This window comes from Macaca fascicularis, chromosome 5 (assembly GCF_037993035.2).
Source record: "Macaca fascicularis isolate 582-1 chromosome 5, T2T-MFA8v1.1".
Taxonomy (NCBI): domain Eukaryota; kingdom Metazoa; phylum Chordata; class Mammalia; order Primates; family Cercopithecidae; genus Macaca; species Macaca fascicularis.
Window position 1 is genome coordinate 21916862 of NC_088379.1, and position 19703 is coordinate 21936564.

Below are 19703 nucleotides of genomic sequence, written 5' to 3' on the forward strand. Positions count from 1 at the left end.
TTCTCTCCAGGGTGTCAACTACTTTCTTTGGAGGATATTCTTAGGTGTCTTTGTTTGGTAGAAATGAGCTCTTTCTTTCTTTCTTTCTTTCTTTCTTTCTTTCTTTCTTTCTTTCTTTCTTTCTTTCTTTCTTTCTTTCTTTCTTTCTTTCTTTCTTTTCTTTTTTCTTTCTTTCTTTCTCTTTCTTTCTTTCTTCTTTCTTTCTTTCTTTCTTTCTTTTTTTCTTTCTTTCTTTCTTTCCTTCTTTCCTTCTTTCTCCCTCTTTCTTTCTTTCTCTCTTTCTTTCTTTCTTTCTTTCTTTCTTTCTTTCTTTCTTTCTTTCTTTCTTTCTTTCTTTCTTTCTTTCTTTCTTTCTTCTTCTTCTTTTTTTTTTTTGATGGAGTCTCACTCTTTTGCCCAGGCTGGAATGCAGTGACTTGATCTTGACTCACTGCAACCTCTGCCTCCCAGGTACAAGCAATTCTCCTGCTCACCCTCACGAGTAGCTGAGACTACAGGTGCACGCCACCACACCTGGCTAATTTTTTTATTTTTAGTAGAGATGGGGTTTCACCATGTTAGCCAGGCTGGTCTCAAACTCCCGACCTCAGGTGATCCACCTGCTTTGGCCTCCCGAAGTGCTGAGATTACAGGCATGAGCCACTGTGCCTGGCCAAAATGAACTATTTCTATATACAAGTAGATCAATATTCTTATGGACTAAAAAGTGGTAGCTATTTCAAAGTGTATATCTGAGGCCTAGGGATAAAATCATACAATGGAAAATGTTTTCTTCCATCTGTACTATGTTAACATAAGGGACTCCCAGGACCAGGGAGACACCATTCAAGTTTCATGCTGTGCCCCAGGAGAGTGTGGTGCTATTATCCCAGAATATCTGAAGCTTTCAGAGTTAACAGATCATCAAGAGGAAAACACTCAAGAGGACTGCCCAGAAATGAGAGTTATTGAGAAGCATTGGGAATCAGAGTTGGAAGTGTGGTAGCAGCCACCGACACAGTGGAGGAGCTTTTAGGCAGTGTCACAAAGTAGGACAGTGGGAAGTGATGGGGAATAATTGGTCTGAATGGATGGAGAGTTGAAATCATCAGGTTGGGACTGGAAGCAGTGGCTGGTTGTGATGGGAGACAAGGACTACCAGCAGTGGTAGTCCATCTTAATCCAGAGATTAAGATGCTGGATAAGGACTTGAAATCCATGACCACTGAAGCCTTTGTTGTTCAGCCTGGAGATGCTGTGATTCCACCACCCAGATGGGAATAGTGAGACCAGAGTCCTATTAAAGTTATGTTAAAATGATCCCTCTTTGCTCCTTCCCTTTTTTCCTCCCTCCCTCCCTCCTTCTTTCATTCCTTCTCCTCTCATATTTCTTTCCCTCCCTCTCCCACTTGTTCCTTCAGCAAGTGTTTGCTTAGCCTCTACTATGTGCTACTTATTGTTCTCAGGGTGAGGCATATTAAAAAGAATAGATGAACATGGTCTCTTTTTCTCATGAGTCTTTCAGTCTTCTGAGGGTAAATAATACAAAATGAGTAAATACATGAAGAAAACACTTTATTTTAATGGTAAGGGCCACAGAGAAAATAATACATGATGATATGAGAGAGAATGGGTTGGTCGGGAATAGAATTTTAAACTGGAGAGTTAGAAAAGATTAACTAAGGTTGAATTGGAACTAAGACCCTAGTGGCAATGAAGAATCATAAAGTGATTGATCCAGAATGATCCAATCAGATGGAAAAGCTAGTGTAAAGGCATGAGATGGTCAAGAGCTAGCACATTCCAAGAAGATAAAGAATCTCAGTGTGCCTGGCAAACGTCAAGTAAAGAGCAGGGCCTCATCATGTAGGACCTTGAAGGTCATAGAAGGATTTTTGTTATTAGGGATCTGGTGTTCCAGGTGTGTCTCCCACTTCCACCCACTTCATGCTCTCCACATGGTCTAGCATTGCTCTCCCCATAGTGGCTTTGACTCTTGCTTGTCACTTCTTTTCCTTGTGTTCTAGATTTGCAATCTTCCAGTGCTAACCATATGCAAAGACCATGGGTTTTGGAATCAGACAGCCTTTGGTTCTATCAGCACGTTCTCCTTGTATTGGCTGTGTGACTTCTGTAAAATCACATCCACGGAAACCATCTCTTGTGATTTTATCAGCTTAAGGGTCTGGGGGTATTTCTGGCCTTCTTTCTCTGTCTCCCTTTTCCAGCCTGCCTTTAAAACCTGGAATGCGGTAAGGCTTGTATCAAAGTCTTGTTTTCTTATTCTCTAAATTCTATTCAACATCCATGATTTCAATTACCATCTTCCCGTCGTTATCCAAAGTTTCCATCTCCATCTCGGACTCTTCTTTGAGCTCTTTATCTGTCTATGTAATTAACGTTTCAACTCTTTCTTTGGAGGTCAAAAAAGGCAACCTAAAGTCATCATAACCAAAGTTTCATTCATTATCTTCCCTGCCACGCCCCTAAAACTTATCTATGTCCAATATTTTCTAATTCAGACATTGACAACATTCATTAAATTGTGCTAACTTTGCTTTCTTATCTCCTTCTGCACTGATAGCCAGTGAATTGCTAAATCTTGTTGATTTTTATCTGAATATCTCCTCTGTTGAATCCATCTGGTTTTCTTCATCTTCACTTAGGCCATCCAAGACCAACCTCTCATCAACTCCCTTGTGATTTACTGCAATTACTCCTAAATGCTCTCTTTGATTCCGTTCTTGCTACACTCAAATCTATTTTCCACAGAGGTCACAGTAATCTTTTAAAAATACAAATTAGCTAAAGTGACTCCCCTGCTTAAAACCCTTCGATTTTTTTGTTGTCGTTGCTGTTGTGATAAAGATCAAAATTTTAAAAATCTTTAAAGGGAGCTGAATGTCTTAGGCACTAGTTTGTGACTTTCTCCCCATACATTTTTTATAATTTATCCTGCTGAACTGTCTTTTTTAAGTTCCTTAAATGCGTTGTGAGCCATTCCCATAGCTGAGCTTTCAGATGGATTTCAGATGAGCTTTCTGTTTTCTTGGATTGCTCTTGTCGTTCTTCATCTAGTGCAGTAGACATCTGTCATGTTTTCTGCTGTCTAGCATTTGTTGAACACATTGGTTACATTTGAAAGATATCCAGCATTATGAGTTTTGTCTAGCCAAGGTAGAGAGTGAATTCCCCAGGTTTCTCTGGAGCAAGGGCACAGACATGTGTCCCACCAATCAGACTCATCCGTGTGTGAATTCAATTCGAAAGTGAACAGCTTGACGAAGGCAGAACCTATTGTGCTGGTAAGGACGGCAGAATAGACATCCAGCTTTTGAGAATGACAGTCCTTGTAAGGTCTAGTTTCTGCTACAGAAGTTGCCAAGAAGTTGGTGTCTGCTAGGATTGTAAGAAAGTTGGATTTGGGCAGCCACATGAACTGTAGAAGCTCATGCTCGTTGGATCGTTAGCAGTTTCTTTCCTGTTTTTTTTTTTTTTCTTTGAGACGGAGTCTTGCTCTGTCACTCAGCCTGGAGTGCAGTGACGTGATCTCGGCTCACTGCAAGCTCCACCTCCTGGGTTCAAGCGATTCTCCTGCCTTAACCTCCCAAGTAACTGGGACTACAGCTGCCCGCCAGCATTCCCGGCTAATTTTTTGTGTGTTTAGTAGAGACAGGGTTTCACTTGGATGGTCTTTTTGTGTTTTTAGTAGAGACAGGGTTAAGCTAGGATGGTCTTAATCTCCTGACCTCATGATCCGCCTGCCTTGGCCTCCCAAAGTGCTAGGATTACAGGAGTGAGCCACCGCGTCCGGCCCGAGACTGTTTCTTTAACCAACTAGCTCTGTGGTGTGCTTCTGAGCACTGATCCTGAGAGCATTATTTGAACCTGTTTGATCAGCCCAACCACTTCTATGCTTCAACAGCCAACCTCAGCTTCTGTTGCTTACAACCGAGAAATAGCTCTGTTGGTTAGTGCCAGGTAACTCCGACTCATGCGTGGGCATTCGGCTCTAGTTTACTCCAGGAAACGGCTCCACTAGCCTTCTTCTCCCACTTTTGCTGATTAGGGCAGATCTTCCACTCTTGTGTGCTGTCAAGACTCAGTATGGCATGGTGGCTTCGCCTGCTGCTGCTGTTGTTACCCTGCCTGGGTTCCTATCTCAACTCTCCTACTTACTTGATGTATGAATTTTGCAAGGCTTACCTAACCGCTCTGTGTATCAATTCCCTTACCTATAAAATAGGGGCACTGATAATAACTATCTAACTCATAGGTTGATTGTAAAGACTAAATGGATGAATGCATACATGAAATCCTTAAAGTGGTAACTAAACATTCAATAAATGTTAACTAAAATGTTCTCACATTACCCACTTCTTTCATTTCATACTACTTTTCAGACAATAATTCGATACTCACAGAGTGATAATTTGATTTAGATATGTCTTCCACATAAACTGTAAATGAAAGGCTGCTTATTTTGTTCATCATGGTATTCCCAGTTCCTAGCACAACATATATTTACTTAATGGATGTAGGATGGATGTTGCAGGATCCTAAAAATCTTGAGTGATGTCATCCCCATCTCCCAGCGCACTAAAGCAGGGGAGCGTCAACAGTATCCAGTGTTCCTGGTAGAATCACCCCAAGCTCTTTGTTTTTGCTGATTATTTCTCATGACCCACAACTGACCTGTTCTCACAGAATGCAAACCCTGTCCCAGATGCTGAACTTTCCCTCTGTGCCCTGATTTCTCTGCTTCTCAGCACCGATCACTTTGTGCTGACTCTATACCCTCTGAAAGCTGTTTGAAGCCAGATGGGAGAAAGAGATGAAACAGATTTCATTCATTGCCCTCCCAGACTCTGAGAGAAATGAAAACAATAGCAACAGCAAGGTAGTTTATAGTGGGTGTTTACTAGGCATTGTTCATTATTTAATCCTACCACAATCCTATGAAAGAGATACTATTACCCCATTTTGCAGAAGAGGAAAGTAAGTCCCAGAGGGGAAAAACAAAAGAAAGAAAGGAAAGTAAAGAGAAAGAGAGGGAATGGGGTAAAGAAGGCAGCTTTTCCAATAGAAGAGAAATTCCCTTGTTGAGAAGAAATTTCATTCCCATAAAAGAATCTTCTGTACTGGAGGATAAGATACTGTAAAAATAATATTGATAGAGAAGTTATAGAAGATGACCCAGAACATGAACCTAGCCTCAGATCAGCTTTAATATTTAGATTTTTAAAATATAATTCCTTTCAACTACTTGCTATTTGCAGTCTTTTCCCTCCAAAGTCTAATGTAAGTAGTAGGAATAATACTGATAATTAAGAAATCTGTGCAGTTTTTTCTGGTTAATTGGCATTTTCCTATAAAATATTTAAAAATTAGCTTTTGGTTTTCAAAGACTCTCTTTTCAGAAAGTCATAGTCTTTGCTATTAAGAGTTCCCATCTGCAGGTGGGCTTCCTGCACTGGGATTATTTGGGCATTTTCACAGATGTTGTCCAGCCACTGATATTCAGCTGGAGTTGGAGCGGGGGGCTTATGATGCATTTTCTATGTTTAGATCTTCCTGATGTTGTTTTATTTTATTTTTTTTCCAATGAAAGGGAAAACAGCCAACATGCCAGTTTTCTTGCAAAAACTGTTATCCAGCTAGAGATGCCCTCCAATTGTAATGCTCTTGTGCATTTCAACCGAACTCAAAGAAACACACTTTCAAAGTGAGTGTGGGTGCAATTGCCAGAAAATTGGCTTCAAGCTGGGTCCCTGGAAGGCTTTCTTTCTCCAGCTTTGACAGGCCTTGAGAGAGGTTCTCATAAGCCCCCAGGAAGATCAGGTGGGTGGTTTGGGACTCAGAGCCCAGTTGGCAACCACTCTAAAAGAGCATGGTGCATTAGCTTCCCGTGGCTGCTGTAAGAAATTACCACCAACCTGGTGGCTTAAAACAACAGAAATTTATTCTCTCACAGTTGTGGAGGCCAGAAGTCTAAAATTAAGGTGTCAGCAGGACTGGTTCCTTCTGGAGGCTCTAAGGGATAATTGATTCCATGCTTCTATGCTGGCTGCTGGTGGTTTCTGGCAACCCTTGGTGTTCCTTGGCTTGCAGATATTTCACTCCAATCTCTGCCTCTGTCTCCACATTGTCTTCTTTCCTACATGTCTTTGCCCTTTCTCTTATCATCTAAGGACACTTGTCGTTGGATTTAGGGCACACTGTCTTCCAGGATGATCTCGTCTTGAGAGCCTTAATTGAATTACATTCTCAAAGACCCTTTTTCCAAATAAGGCCACATTCACAAGTTTTGGGTAGACAGACTTATCCTTTGCAGGGGCCACCATTAACCCACACATATGGTGAATTGAGAGAACTTTTCCTGATCCACTGGGGATGAAGCTGGATTTCAACTAAGCAGTGGGCTAAAAAGGCATTTGGCCCTGCTGAGCCGAAGCATCTTCCTCGTTTCTCAGTTATCGCCACAGATTTCTGAAAGGAGATACGGCATTTGTCAGCAGAGGCTAACTTCTCGCTGTGTCTTCACATGGACTTTCGTCTGTCCATGTGCCTTCCTGGTGTTTATTTTACCTTAGGTTCTGCCTTCCTTGTTATTTCATTTACTCTTTTTAACATCACTAGGAGTAGATAATAGAGTCTCCACTGTATTCATGAAAAATGAGAGGCTCCTTCCAGCCAGCAGCTGGTGCAGCTGGAATTAAAATGTAAGCCTGTAGAGGTTCCCTTTCCAAACACGTCACCTCGGCTTTTATGGGTTCCTAACCTCGAAGATATTTCAAGTTTGTCTCTTTTCCTTAAGCATGGTAAATGTGGTTGTTGTGCAGTCTGTATGACAGTTCTAATAACTCAGTGCTTTGTGGGTTTGTTTCTGTTGTCTGTTGACTGTGGTTATTTATTTTTCTTTATGTCATGATTTTCCATGTCTTTCTCATTATATTTGATTATGTGCTGATGATTATACTTAAAATATTATAATAACAATTGGAGTTTTAGAATATACAGGTCCCTCTTTTCAAAAATAATTTGAATATCCATCTGCCAGGTACTTGGGGGATCTACCAGTATGCCATCACCTTAAACCAAGATCCAGACTTTACACTTGTTGAACCAACAGGGGTTAAACTCAAGACTTTCCAATGACTAGTTTGTGTCTGGCACTCTCTCACCATTACACTGAATGTTTTGTCTTTTGAGTTTGTAGTCTTCTCTGGGTGGGGTCTCATACTAGACTTCCCACCTGCTATGACTCTGAGTTTTGACATCTAGCTTTCCCCCAGGAAATAGAAAAAGATTTAGATTTTCTAAGATTGGAAAATTCCATCAGGCAAAAGTAGCTCCTGTATCTACCAACCTCAAATTCCACTTTCTTTTGTTAATTCTCTACTAACTTTTCAGCTTTCCATTGTTTTGAAGAAGATTTATTTTTAAAAACTCTATTCAGCATTCTTTACTTATTTTCCTTAGGAAGGTTTCCTTGAGTATTATATCTCGCCATTAGTTGAACACAAAAATCTAGAGTCCTATATATTTTTTTCTCCCTGCTCATTCCTGGCACTTTATTCCTCTCTCTTTTTTTTTTCCTTTGTGAGGCGGCTGCTTTTTGCACTGCCCTGAATTTTTCCATTGATTCTTGACATGGCAGTTTGGGTCTATGGATGAGTGTTCTTTTTTTTTTTTTTTTTTTTTTTTTTTTTTTTTTTGATAGCTTGATAGTTTCGTCACATCCACGGGTATCTTATATAAGCCCTAGACCATCCTGAAAACAAAGACTACCTCTGTTTATAAATTGCAGAAAAATAAATTCCATTGATGCTGGGCTTCCAATTTCTAGAGTTTTGTAATGTGACAAACACAGGCATAATTAGGATGTTTCATAAACCAGTAACTTACAAAGATTCTGTCCCTTATCATAAAGTAATGAGTTTCTAAAATAATGTCTCTATGTATGTGAGTATACACACACGTAGTGAAGAATTAAATTTTGTCCAAAGAGTGGTTTGGTTTTTGCACTCAGCTTCTGAGAGGCCATCTATGTCATAATTGATAAAAATCTCTTTTTTTAGGTTGGGAGCTCATCACATCAGGAAGACCAATCACATTTAATGTGGGGGCTTTAGGTTCCTGGCATCAGGTAACCAGGAAACTGAGTTAATCCACTTGGGTCCTCAATTGATCAATCCTGCCTTTGTAATAAAGCCCTTGTTATGGTTAATACTGAGTGTCAACTTGATTGAATTGAAAAATGCAATATTGATCCTGAGTGTGTCTGTGAGGGTGTTGCCAAAGGAGATTAACTTTTGAGTCAGTGGGCTGGGGAAGGCAGACCCACCCTTAATTGGGTGGGCACCATCTAATCAGCTGCCAGCAAATATAAAACAAGCAGAAAAACGTGAAGAGACAAGACAGGCCTGGCCTCCCAGCCTATGTCTTTCTCCCATGTCGGATGCTTCCTGCGCTCAAACATTGGACTCCAAGTTCTTCAGTTTTGGGACTCAGACAGCCACTCCTTGCTCCTCAGCTTGCAGACAGCCTATTGTGGGATCTTGTGATTGTGTAAGTTAATACTTTATATAGAAAGCATAGTTTATATACATATATATCCTATTAGTTCTGTCCCTCTAAGAAAACCCTGACTAATACAGCCCCCCCATAAAAACTCTGGACACTGAAGCTCAGGTGTGCTTTCCTCATTGGCGATTCTCTATGTGTATCGTGCACGTTAATACCAGGAAGACAATGCATCTGACTCCCAGGGGAGAGGATATGTAAACTTCATGTTTGGAATCCCTCAGATCCTGTGCTATGCATTTCCTTCTTTAGCCAGTCTCTATCTCTTCCTGTAATAAATCAGAACTGTGAATATAACAGTTTTTTTGTGAATTTCGTGAGTCTTTTTAGCAAATTACCAAAACTGAGGGAGATTTTGGCAAACCATTGATCTTGTGGTTGGTATCACAGTGAGGACAGTCTTATGGTTGATGTTATGCCCTCAACCTTTTCAGTCTGGCTAACTGGGCAGTGTGCTTGTGTGTGTGTGTGTGTGTGTGTGTGTGTGCATGTGTAGAGTACAACAGTAGCATAGGGTTTGTTTGTTTGTTTGTTTTTTTGACAGAGTCTCACTCAGTCACCCAGGCTACCTCCTGGGTTCAAGCAAGTCTCCTGCCTTAGCCTCCCATGTAGATGGGACTACAGGTACATGACACCATGCCCGGCTAATTTTTGTGTTTTTAGTAGAGACGAGGTTTCACCATGTTGGCCAGGCTGGTCTCGAACTCCTGACCTCAGGTGATCCGCCCATTTTGGCTTCCCAAAGTGCTAGGATTACAGGCATGAGCCACCGCACCTAGCCCGCATAGGGTATTTATAATTAGAACAGCCTGAGAGAAGCTATAACATATTAGCAAGGTTTAGATATTTCTCTTACATTTTTATTTCCAACCTGCTTACTGTGAGACGTTTTCCACTGGTCTCGTAGTCTAAACCCACACCCTGACTTTGTGGTGCATGTCGTTTTTATCCTAGTGTACTCCATACTCACCCAAAGCTCCTGTGTTTATTTTGACTCCAACTCTGGAAACAGAAAGTGAACTCATAGAAATGTTGTTGTTTTTTTTTTCTTGGCAAGATTTAGGACCTCATAAATCATGGTGGCAAGAAATGTAATGATGGTCTCTTTCGGTTCTTGAGGAGATTGGAAGAGGAGAGGCATGCAGGTTCCAATGTGGTTTTATAATTTTTCCCAGTGGTGGCACAGTGAGGAAGATTCCAGCAGACTAGTTCCTCAGTCCTAACTAGGTAGTAATTCTCTACTTGAATGTTCTTGCAATGAAAATGCACAGACATTCACCAGTGTCACCCGGGCAGGGCAGTTTAGTGCCTGCTGCGGAACTCCTGGCAGTTAACAATGAAATTGTCAAGATTTCCTTTTTGTTCCCTTCCAAGCAGGCAAGGCATCGTTTTTGTCCAGTGGTTTAGCACATGAATCAATCCTTTTATGTGTGTTCAGTGGGACCATGTGTGTTTTCAGAAACTGTCTGGCTTTATACCTGGCAGGATTTCTTGTTGGGCAGTAGTTCTGCAAATGAGAAAGAAAATATGCAGATTCTCACATGTCCCCAGATTGAATTACAAGGCAAAAGAGACTATTGTTTTCTGGCCTGGTATTTGGCTTTGAGATATATATATATATATATATTTATTTTTTTCTTTTTGAGTTGGAGTCTCACTCTGTTGCCCACGCTGGAGTGCAATGGCATGATGTCGGCTCACTGCAACCTTTGCCTCCCAGGTAAAAGTGATTCTCCTGCCTCAGCCTCTCAAGTAGCTGGGACCACAGGTGCCCACTACCACACCCAGCTAATTTTTGGAATTTTGGTAGAGACAGGGTTTCACCATGTTGGCCAGGCTGGTCTCAAACTCCTGACCTCAGGTGATCCAGCCACCTCAGCCTCCCAAAGTGCTGGGATTAAAGGCATGAATCACCGCACCTGGCCAGATCATTTTGATTCTTAGAGATATGCCATCCAGTACTAAACCTGGGTTCTTAAAAAATAAATTATATAAAACATTGATATTTTCCAGATTATAACTGACAGAGGGAGGAGGAGACACACATAGCAAATGTGGACAGGTAGGAGTAAAAGGAATATCTAGTAATGCTTTTATTCCTGCACAGCTTATGTACTTATTGCTATATTTCTTATTTCTCAACAATGTTTATTTAAGAAGAGCTAATATGTAAATTCGTACAACCAGTGTGGAGTACAGTGTAGAGGTTCCTCAGAAAACTAAGAATAGAGCCACCATCCAGCCATCCCACTGCTGGGTATGTACCCCAAAGAAAGGAAATCAGTGTACATCCATGTTTGTTACAGCACTATTCACAATAGCCAAGATTTGGAAGCAACCTATGTGTTCAACAATCAATGAGTGGATAAAGAAAATGTAATACATATACACAATGGAGTACTATTCGGCCATAAAAGGAGTGAGATACTGTTATTTGCAACAACACGGATGGAACTGGAGGACATTATGTTAAGTGAAATAAGCCAGGCACTGAAAGACAAACTTCACATGTTCTCACTTATTTGTGGGAGCTAAAATTTAAAACTATTGAACTCATGGAGATAGAGAGTAGAATGATAGTTACCAGAGACTGGGAAGGGTAGTGGAGGGTTTGTAGGAGGGGGCAAAGTGGGAATGGTTAATGGGTATAAAAAATAGAAAGAAAGAATAAAACCTAGTTGTTGATAGCACAACAGGGTGACTACAGTCAATAATAATATAATTGTACATTTAAAAATAATTAAAAGTATAATTGGATTGTTTGTAACATGAAGGATAATGCTTAAGGGGATGGATACATGAGACGCTTTGATATAGACATGCAATGTGTAATAACAACATCACGGTAAATCACATCAGTTACCGTGTGGTCGTGGTTGGTGTCACAGTGAGGACAGTCTTATGGTTGACATTGTGTCCTGTGCCATTTGCCATGATGTGGTTATTATACATTGCATGGCTATATCAAAATATCTCAGGTACCCCATAAATATATACACCTACTATGCACTCACAAAAATTGAAAATTAAAACAAAATTTAAAGGAGTCAATCCAGCTTGGCTTAATTCCTGCCTCAAGGCTATTTATAAAAAACTCTCTAAGCAAAGCAGATCTTACACCTCCATGCACAAATGTTGAGGGGGTTATATGTCAAACTGTTGGGGGTCTTTTGTCTACAGAATATCCATAGAAAAAAATTCCAAGAATGTTTGGAGACCAACACATGTGTAGTGGAATATAGATATAGTGCTTTTAAGAGATCTGAAAGACAAAATGGACACCAATGAAAAAATTAAAGGTTAGGTATTGCCCTGCTGAATATTTAACTAGAGGGGTCATTTTGGTTGAAAGCAATCTCTGAAACAATTAAAATATGATTTAGTATATGAATGTTTATTCTCACCCAGCTTATTTAGAAATATATGCATCTTATAAGGCAACTGGCCTTTTCATTTAATTTCTCTACTGAAAAATGGGTATTTCGTGTTTTAGGAAGCATATTCCATAGGTTGGGTTTATTTATTCTGGTTTTAAAAAAGAAAATGCGCAATGCAAGGACTCACAAGACCTCAGAGTTTTGCGAAGCTTGAAATGCTAAGAAAATGTAATCTAAATTCCCTGAGTAAAGTGATGGAAACCAGTGTGAAACTATGTGGAGAAGAGTTGCATACGTTAAATCTACATTTTGAAGTCTTAACATGGAGTCTGTCGATGGGCTTCTGGGCATCCACAAATAAAATTACACCAAATATTTATGTGTGTATACACTTAGTGGAGAGATGCTCCATTGCTTTGGCTCTTAAAGGGCTTAAGCACCATTTTGAGTTTAGGTGTGGGGCAAAGGGGATGTGCTGTAGATGGAAAGCTTTGTCCCCCGCAACCCCCCAACAAATTCAGATTGACATCTTAGCTCCCAGTATCCCAAAGGTGGGGCCTTTGGGTGGTGATTAAGTCATGTGGATGGAGCCCTCATAAATGGGATAAGTGCTCTTATAAGAAGGGATATGAGATAGCTCCCCGGCTCCTTCTGCCTTATGAGGACACAGCAAGAAGACACTCGTCTATGAACAGGATACAGTCCCACACAAGACACCAAATCTGTTGCCACCTTGATCTTGGATTTCCCAGCCTTCAGAACTGTGAGAAATACATTTTTTCTCTTTATAAGTCACCCAGTATATGGTGTGCTGTTATGGCCACCCTATCAGACTAAGAAAGGATGCCAGAGCATTTCTGTACTCCCTCAGTCTAGGAGATAGTCATGGCTAAAGCTGTATGCTGACCCTTGACTCTTTTCATTTTGGAGGCTCTCTCTCTTCAGAATTGTAAGACAAGTCTCGGTTTGACCATTGGGACAGCAGGTAACCTCTGAGGCTTCCTCAGGCATGCTACTGTTATCTCTTCCAATTTTCTAGTGGACTTTCTGGAATATCTGGAGGCTGTACTTAGAAATGGAAAAGTGTCTTTATTGAGTACCTTTCTAGGTACCAGAGGGGACCTTGTGCGTGTGTCCTTGTGCCTGAAAAGTGGTAGGTACCGAAAAACTGTTCGTTGAGTAAAGGAATGAATAAAGCAAATTTGAAATGAATGAATAGCCGAATAATTAGAATAATATTTAACAATTTATTGAATTAAGTCCCTGCTTGATTCAAGCAGAAAACTGAAAAAGGGGATTTTTAAAATGGACAAATAAAAATTGGATGTATTTAAGGTGTACAACATGATGCTTTGGTATATGTACGGCATTGTAGAATGGCTAAATCAAGCTAATTAGCATGCATTACCTTACATACTTATCTCTTTGTTTGGAAAAGGGGGATAGAGAACAGGTTTTGTCTTCTCCCACTGTGATCTCCTGCAAAGACGGAGAAAGAGATGCAGACTGTTCATGAGTGATTTTGTCTATGTTCTCATAAGGCCTTCCCAGAAATGATGATTTTTTTTTTTTTTAATTTCAGCTATCCAACTTGATAAAGTCAATCTTCAAGTATATTGTGCGTGGTCTCTTCTGGATAACTTTGAGTGGAACCAGGGGTACAGCAGCCGGTTTGGTCTCTTCCATGTTGATTTTGAAGACCCAGCTAGACCCCGAGTCCCTTACACATCGGCCAAGGAATACGCCAAGATCATCCGAAACAATGGCCTTGAAGCACATCTGTAGGCAAGATGGCTGAGAAATACAGGAGAAGCCTCTGCTTTTGAAAAGGAGATCTGCTTTGGTGATGATCTTTCAGGCAATCTCAACTTACTTCTGTAATCAACATCTAATATCAGTGGATCTGTGATGATAAAGTCTGAATATGTAATGCCTCATGAAGTGTTTAATAATGGCCTTTACTTTATTTGCATTCGGATCAATTAGGTTTTTAAAAAAAGTAGAAGAGAAAACCACTAACCTTGATTTTTATATTGCAAAATCAGATAGACCTGGAAACGTAAATTTAAATCCTTAGACATTTTTCTAGAAAAAAAATGCAAAGTTTATAAAGATAATATACCCATGATTTGCAACTGTAACAGGTGATCATTTATTATAAGAGTACTTAATCATTCCGGTTCCATAAGCTATTTTTGCTTAGGAGATCCACTGTCATGTGATCCATAATTTTTCTACATAAAAAATCAAAGTTAAAAGTTAGTCACATTATACAGTTATGCATTCATTTCAACAAAATAGTGAATTGATAATCTATTTGTTAATATATTCGGCACATATTTTGTGTGTTTGGACAAGTACATCTCCCTTTTGCCTAATGAACTTTTGAAAAGTAATAAAATAATAGAATAAATTAGACTTTCAATGGCAGAAAAAGTATTTGAGTGTTGATGTTCAGTAAAAAACAGATTCCTACTGCAGAGTGGTGCCAAATTAAAAGCCAAGTGATAAGCAGGGCATAATTTCCACTTTTGAATATTTCTTTAAAGTTTAGAACCTTAAGAACCTCGTGAAAAATAACATGAAGTGAATGACCGACCTCAGTGTAGGCAAAGGTGGGGTGGGGATTTATTACCCTGGTAATTGAAATGTCTGAGGTTGGTATGGGATTGACTGGAGATGGACATTTTGCTGAACTTCCTAAGGTAGGGGTCAGGAGTAGAGTCAGGGCTCCTTCTGGACTCCATGTCTCCCCTCCAGCAAACCCTTCACATATGTGGAGCTTGACCTTTCACATCCATATTTCAGTAGAGTTTACTAAGCACCTAGTTACCTATTAGACTTGAAGCTAAGAGGTGTAACTATGATCATCCCCATTTTGCAGACTGAGAAACTGAGGCCATACTGTTGTGCATCTTTCTCAAGGCATTTGGGTTCTGATTAACTGGACTTGACACTTCCTTGGCATCAGCCCTATTCTCACATTGCAGCAAACTGTAGTTTGAGGTACCATGGAAGTCTTCCCTGCATTTTCTGAAGACAGGAACAAAGAAATAGAGGTGTGGAGTTGCCTTATGCAGGAGGAAGGGAAAATGGTTTTTTGCATTCAACCCCTGCTTCCCTGAGGAAACGGCACATGCTTTTGGCATTCTCATAAGGCTTTTGGCCCTGAGCAGATGCTCTGTCATTTTTTTTTCTTTTATAAACTGTGGTCAATTTCTGGATCGTTCTCATGTTCATAATCAGGGAATTATTTACAGCAAAGAAACACACTCTCAGTAACTTTGGACAGAGTGAGAAAGAAATGGTTGTAGTAGTTCAATAAACATGGATGCACTGGGGAAAATTATATTAAGATTAAAATGGTATACAGAGGAAATTCTATTACATCTTTGCCACTGGTTTGTTATTTTTATTGTTCAACAAGACATTATCTCACAATTTGTGTTCATTTAAGAAGCACATTTCCAAATCTTATTTCATTCCTCTCCTATCCAGCCTGTCTTTTTCATTTTTACCATGTATCTTATTTACAATTTATGTGCCCTTTTATTTTATCTTGCAAGACAACTGAGTTTTCCTTTTAATTAGAATGTTGCTTTGAATATTACTTATCCTACAGGGCATATTTACAAGTTTTACAACAATACAAATGAGCACTGTAGTTTTGTTACCAAAACCAAAAAATTAATATTCACACTATAAATAAGACGATCTGTCATGTTTGGTCTACCAGGTGAAATAAAGATTCTAGCTGCTGGTGCCCAAGCTAACTCACAGTGCTGTGGCCTTCTGTAGTTCTTTGCTGGGTTTTAAAGGCCAGCTCTTTATCCTAGAGATGGATCATACAAAGGGTGCTTCCTTAATTGGTCCTGTAAATTAGTATAGCCACAAGGTTAAGATGAAGGAAAAAAAAAAATAACTCACCATCTAAAAACCTAACAGCCCCTGCAGTATTTCAATTAATGTTATTTTTAATTACTTGTATTAGCATTTGAGAACAAGATTGATTGGCTTTTGCCTGTTAAGGAAACAGAATGAAAATTCTTTAAATAGAAAAACAAGAGTTGTTAATTATACTTAAATCCATAGATACTGTACTTAGATGTCTTGAAGGCCATCTGAGACTTGTAAAGCACATGTTTTATGTCTGTTTTATCTAAGGAGAAACCTAGATATCACAATGATGAATTGGATCTATTTGTATTTCCTTCTCTATTATTTCCCTCTTTTCTTTTTTAGAAGAGCATGAACACATGTTATTTACATTCTAGGAATCACTTTTAAGAAATTTTTTTGACAGTTTTTATTTTAGGGCAAGTCATTTCTGAATTTCTAAAAACATATGTAAAATAATAGTAGCCCAGTTTCATTTTAGATGCGTAGGGTTTTAGCTTTGTAACTCCTGGTTATATCAGGAATTATACTAGGAACACCAGGAGGAATTGTCCACCTAAGCCCTTTATCGAATGAGAAGGTAGAAGTTCTCATTAAGAAACCCATAAACTCAGAAGCTGGCAACCTTGGTATTTGGCAGTGGGACGCCAGTCAGGTTTTCGTGTTCTAGGAATTTGTGTTTGGCCTGTAGCTTTTAATTATTTTTATGAACTAGGGAATAATGAATACATTTGTAATATATTGAAAAAAACCTCCAACACTCGCTGACCGAAAAGTAGATTTATATGATAATTCTTAAACACCAATTCTATTACTCAATGCTAAGCAGAATGAAAATGGAATACTGAGCCTTATTACTGAGAGAGCAGAGTATAATCAAAGCTGGTAGAATTAATACTGTTTAATTATTAGCAATACGCCTCACCCAGAGAACACATATTCATCACTAATCAGAATATTTTAGGCTCTTGTCCTAGGAGGGACATGGTAGAGAGTACAAAGCATGCTGAGCCCTAAAGAATGAAATTAGGAAAAGTGTGACATAGAGACTTTTGACGATGGTCTTTCATAATATGGGTGATGGTGATGTGAAGGGAGAATAAACCTTACTAACTGTGGCAGTAGGTAAGATGGGGAGGTGGGGATTGAAGTGCCAAGGTAGGGCCGGCCACAGGAAAGAACAACCCCCAACTGTGTGAGTTGCTGAGTGTGTCTTGAAGAGAGTAGTAGACAAGGCCTGTGATCCCAGGCTTTCCCAGTGTCTGAATGTGATACCTGAGCAACGACCGACCTAGATGACCTTGCCGCAGTGGTTGTTTGTATCTGGTATCAGGCAAATGTAATGTCATCATTAAGAGTGCGGGCTCCTGAGTCAACTCACCTGGATTCAAATCCGGGCTATGATGTTTATAATTCAAGTGACATTAAGTAACTTACTCAAGTTTCCCATGCTTCAGTTTCCCTATCTGTAAAATGGAGATAAACTTCCTTATAAGACTGTTGTGAGAGTTAGTGAAGCTGATAGATATAACATGTTTATATTCTGAAGCATGGTAAAGGCACAGTGAGTGTCGAGCTATTATTTTAAACTCTCAAACTTGTCCACACTGAGCCCCCAGCAATTCATCAATTATAGTTTGGCTTTTCCTGTTCTGGGACTATCTTCCCACAGAAGTATCTGTTCATGAGTTTCTGTCCTGTTAAGGTGGGATTCATGTTTTGCCTGTCTGTGTCTCTAATTTTGGTGTCAGTGGTTTTTCGTATGACCTTAATTCTCTGATGACTCTAAAAAGAGATGTTAATTTTCTGTTTGGCTTTTTTGCTTGTGTTAGGATGGGAGTGACAAGTTCTGAGCTCCTTAAATGATGAGAGTGACAACTTCCAAGCTCCTTAAGTGCTGGACTGGACACCCGGAGATGACACTACATATATCATTAGAGTTGACGGTGTCCAGCTGCTTAATCAGTACATATTGATTAAACTAAACTGTGCAATACTTTATAGAGATGCAATACTGCAGACAAGACAGTTCTCCAAAGAAGTTCATGAACTGGTTGGGGAACTAGGATAGAGACTAAAATGACAGCAAACAATGCTGGGTGAATTTTCAGAGAATCAGAGTTGTACAGCTATGTTTCACATAACAACGTTCAGGTCAATGACAAACCACATACACGATGATGGTGCCAAAAAATTATAATAGAGCTGAAAAATCCCTATCACCTTGTGACATCGTAGCCCTCATGAAATCTTAGCACAATGCATTGTGCTAAGATGTTTTTGTGGTGATGCTGGTGTAAACAAACCTACTGTGGTACCAGTTGCATAAAAGTCTAGGATATATGAGTGTGTGTGATACATAGTATTTGATAACGATCATAACAGATTGATACTGTTTTATGCGTTTACTATACTTGTAACCATTCTTTTAAAGTGTTCTCATTCTACTAATGAAAAAAAGTTAACTGTAAAATAACCTCAGGCGGATTCTTCAGGAAGTCTTCCAGAAGAAGGCATTGTTATCATAGGAGAAGACAGCTCCATGCCTGTTATGGTCCCTGAAAACCTTCCAGTGGGACAAGGTGTGGAGGTGGAGGACTGACATTGATGATCCTGACCCCGTGTAGACCTAGGACAAGGAGTGTGTTTATATCATAGTTTTCAACAAAAAAATGGAAAAGTAAAATAAAATAAATAAAAATAGGAAAAAGCTTATAGAAAAAGGATATAAAAATATTTTTGCACATCTGTAAAATGTGTGTTTTAAGCTATGGTGTTACCAAGGAGTCAAAAATTAAGGAAATTAAAAGTTTATAAAGTAAAAAGGTTATTTTAAGCTAAGATTAATTTATCATCGAAGAAAGAAAATTTCTTTTTATAAATTTAGTATAACCAAAGTATACAGCGTTTGTAAAGTCTTCGTGTACAGTGATGTCCTATCACATTCACTCACTACTCACTCACTGGCTCACCCAGAGCAACTTCCAGTCTCAAAAGCTCTATTGGTGGTAAGTGCCGTATCATTTTTAACCTTTTAAAAAACCTTTTATACTGTATTTTCCCCTTATCTTTTCAGTGCTTAGATATGTTTAGCTACACAAAACCTGGTCTTGTGCTACAATTGCCTGCAGTGTTCAGTACAGTCACATGCTATACAGGTTTGTAGTCTAGGAGCAATTGGCTCTCCCATATAGCCTAGGTATGTAGTAGGCTACACCACCTAGATCTGCGTAAGTGCACTCTACGATGTTTGCACAATGATGACATTGCCTAACAATGCATTTCTCCGACTATATCCCTGTCATTAAGGGATGCATGTCTGTGTATAAGCAGAGGAGCATGAGGTGGGTGGGGATGGCTTTCATGGACGAGGGAAAATAATACAATTAAAAAGTAACCTGAGTGATAATACAAATAATATAAGTAAAAATATGGAAGTAGAAAGCTAAAGCCTGTGGGCTGTTGGGGGCAGTGCTCAGGCCAGTTCACCTCAGGGAAGAGAGCAGGCAGGCTGGGACTTGAAAGTGGAGAGTCTCTAATGTTCTCCAAAGACCCTTCCGTTTTCTCTCAGAGTAAGGTTGAAGGTTTCTGAGCAGGAGGGTGATGATTTACAGGTAACACTTTGAGGAATAGTAAAGGAAATGGGATATAGAAACCAGATTGAAAGCTTCTTATGGTAGAGTATAGTTGATGTGTTAAGAGCCCTATGTGGGGTGGGAAGTACATATACATGGAAAGTTAATTTATAATTGTAATTAATGTATCTAAAGTACATGGGAACTGAAATGCAAGATGGGTTTTTGGATTAGATCCTGGAACAGAAGAAAGAACATTAGTGGAAAAACTGGGAAATCCAAATAAAGC

The 19703-nt window shown here is 39.4% G+C and overlaps 1 protein-coding gene across 3 annotated transcripts in view; it reads left to right on the forward strand.

The window, feature by feature from the left end:
- LOC102122033 (cytosolic beta-glucosidase) overlaps positions 1–14378 on the forward strand; it is a 124582-nt gene extending 110204 nt beyond the window's left edge. For all 3 annotated transcript variants that reach the window (XM_065544823.2, XM_005554583.5, XM_065544824.2), the window contains one exon: positions 13525–14378. In XM_065544823.2, coding sequence (XP_065400895.1) covers positions 13525–13740 — 216 coding nt within the window. In that variant the 3' untranslated portion in view covers positions 13741–14378. The remainder of the gene's footprint in view (positions 1–13524) is intronic.
- The last annotated feature ends 5325 nt before the right edge of the window (positions 14379–19703 follow it).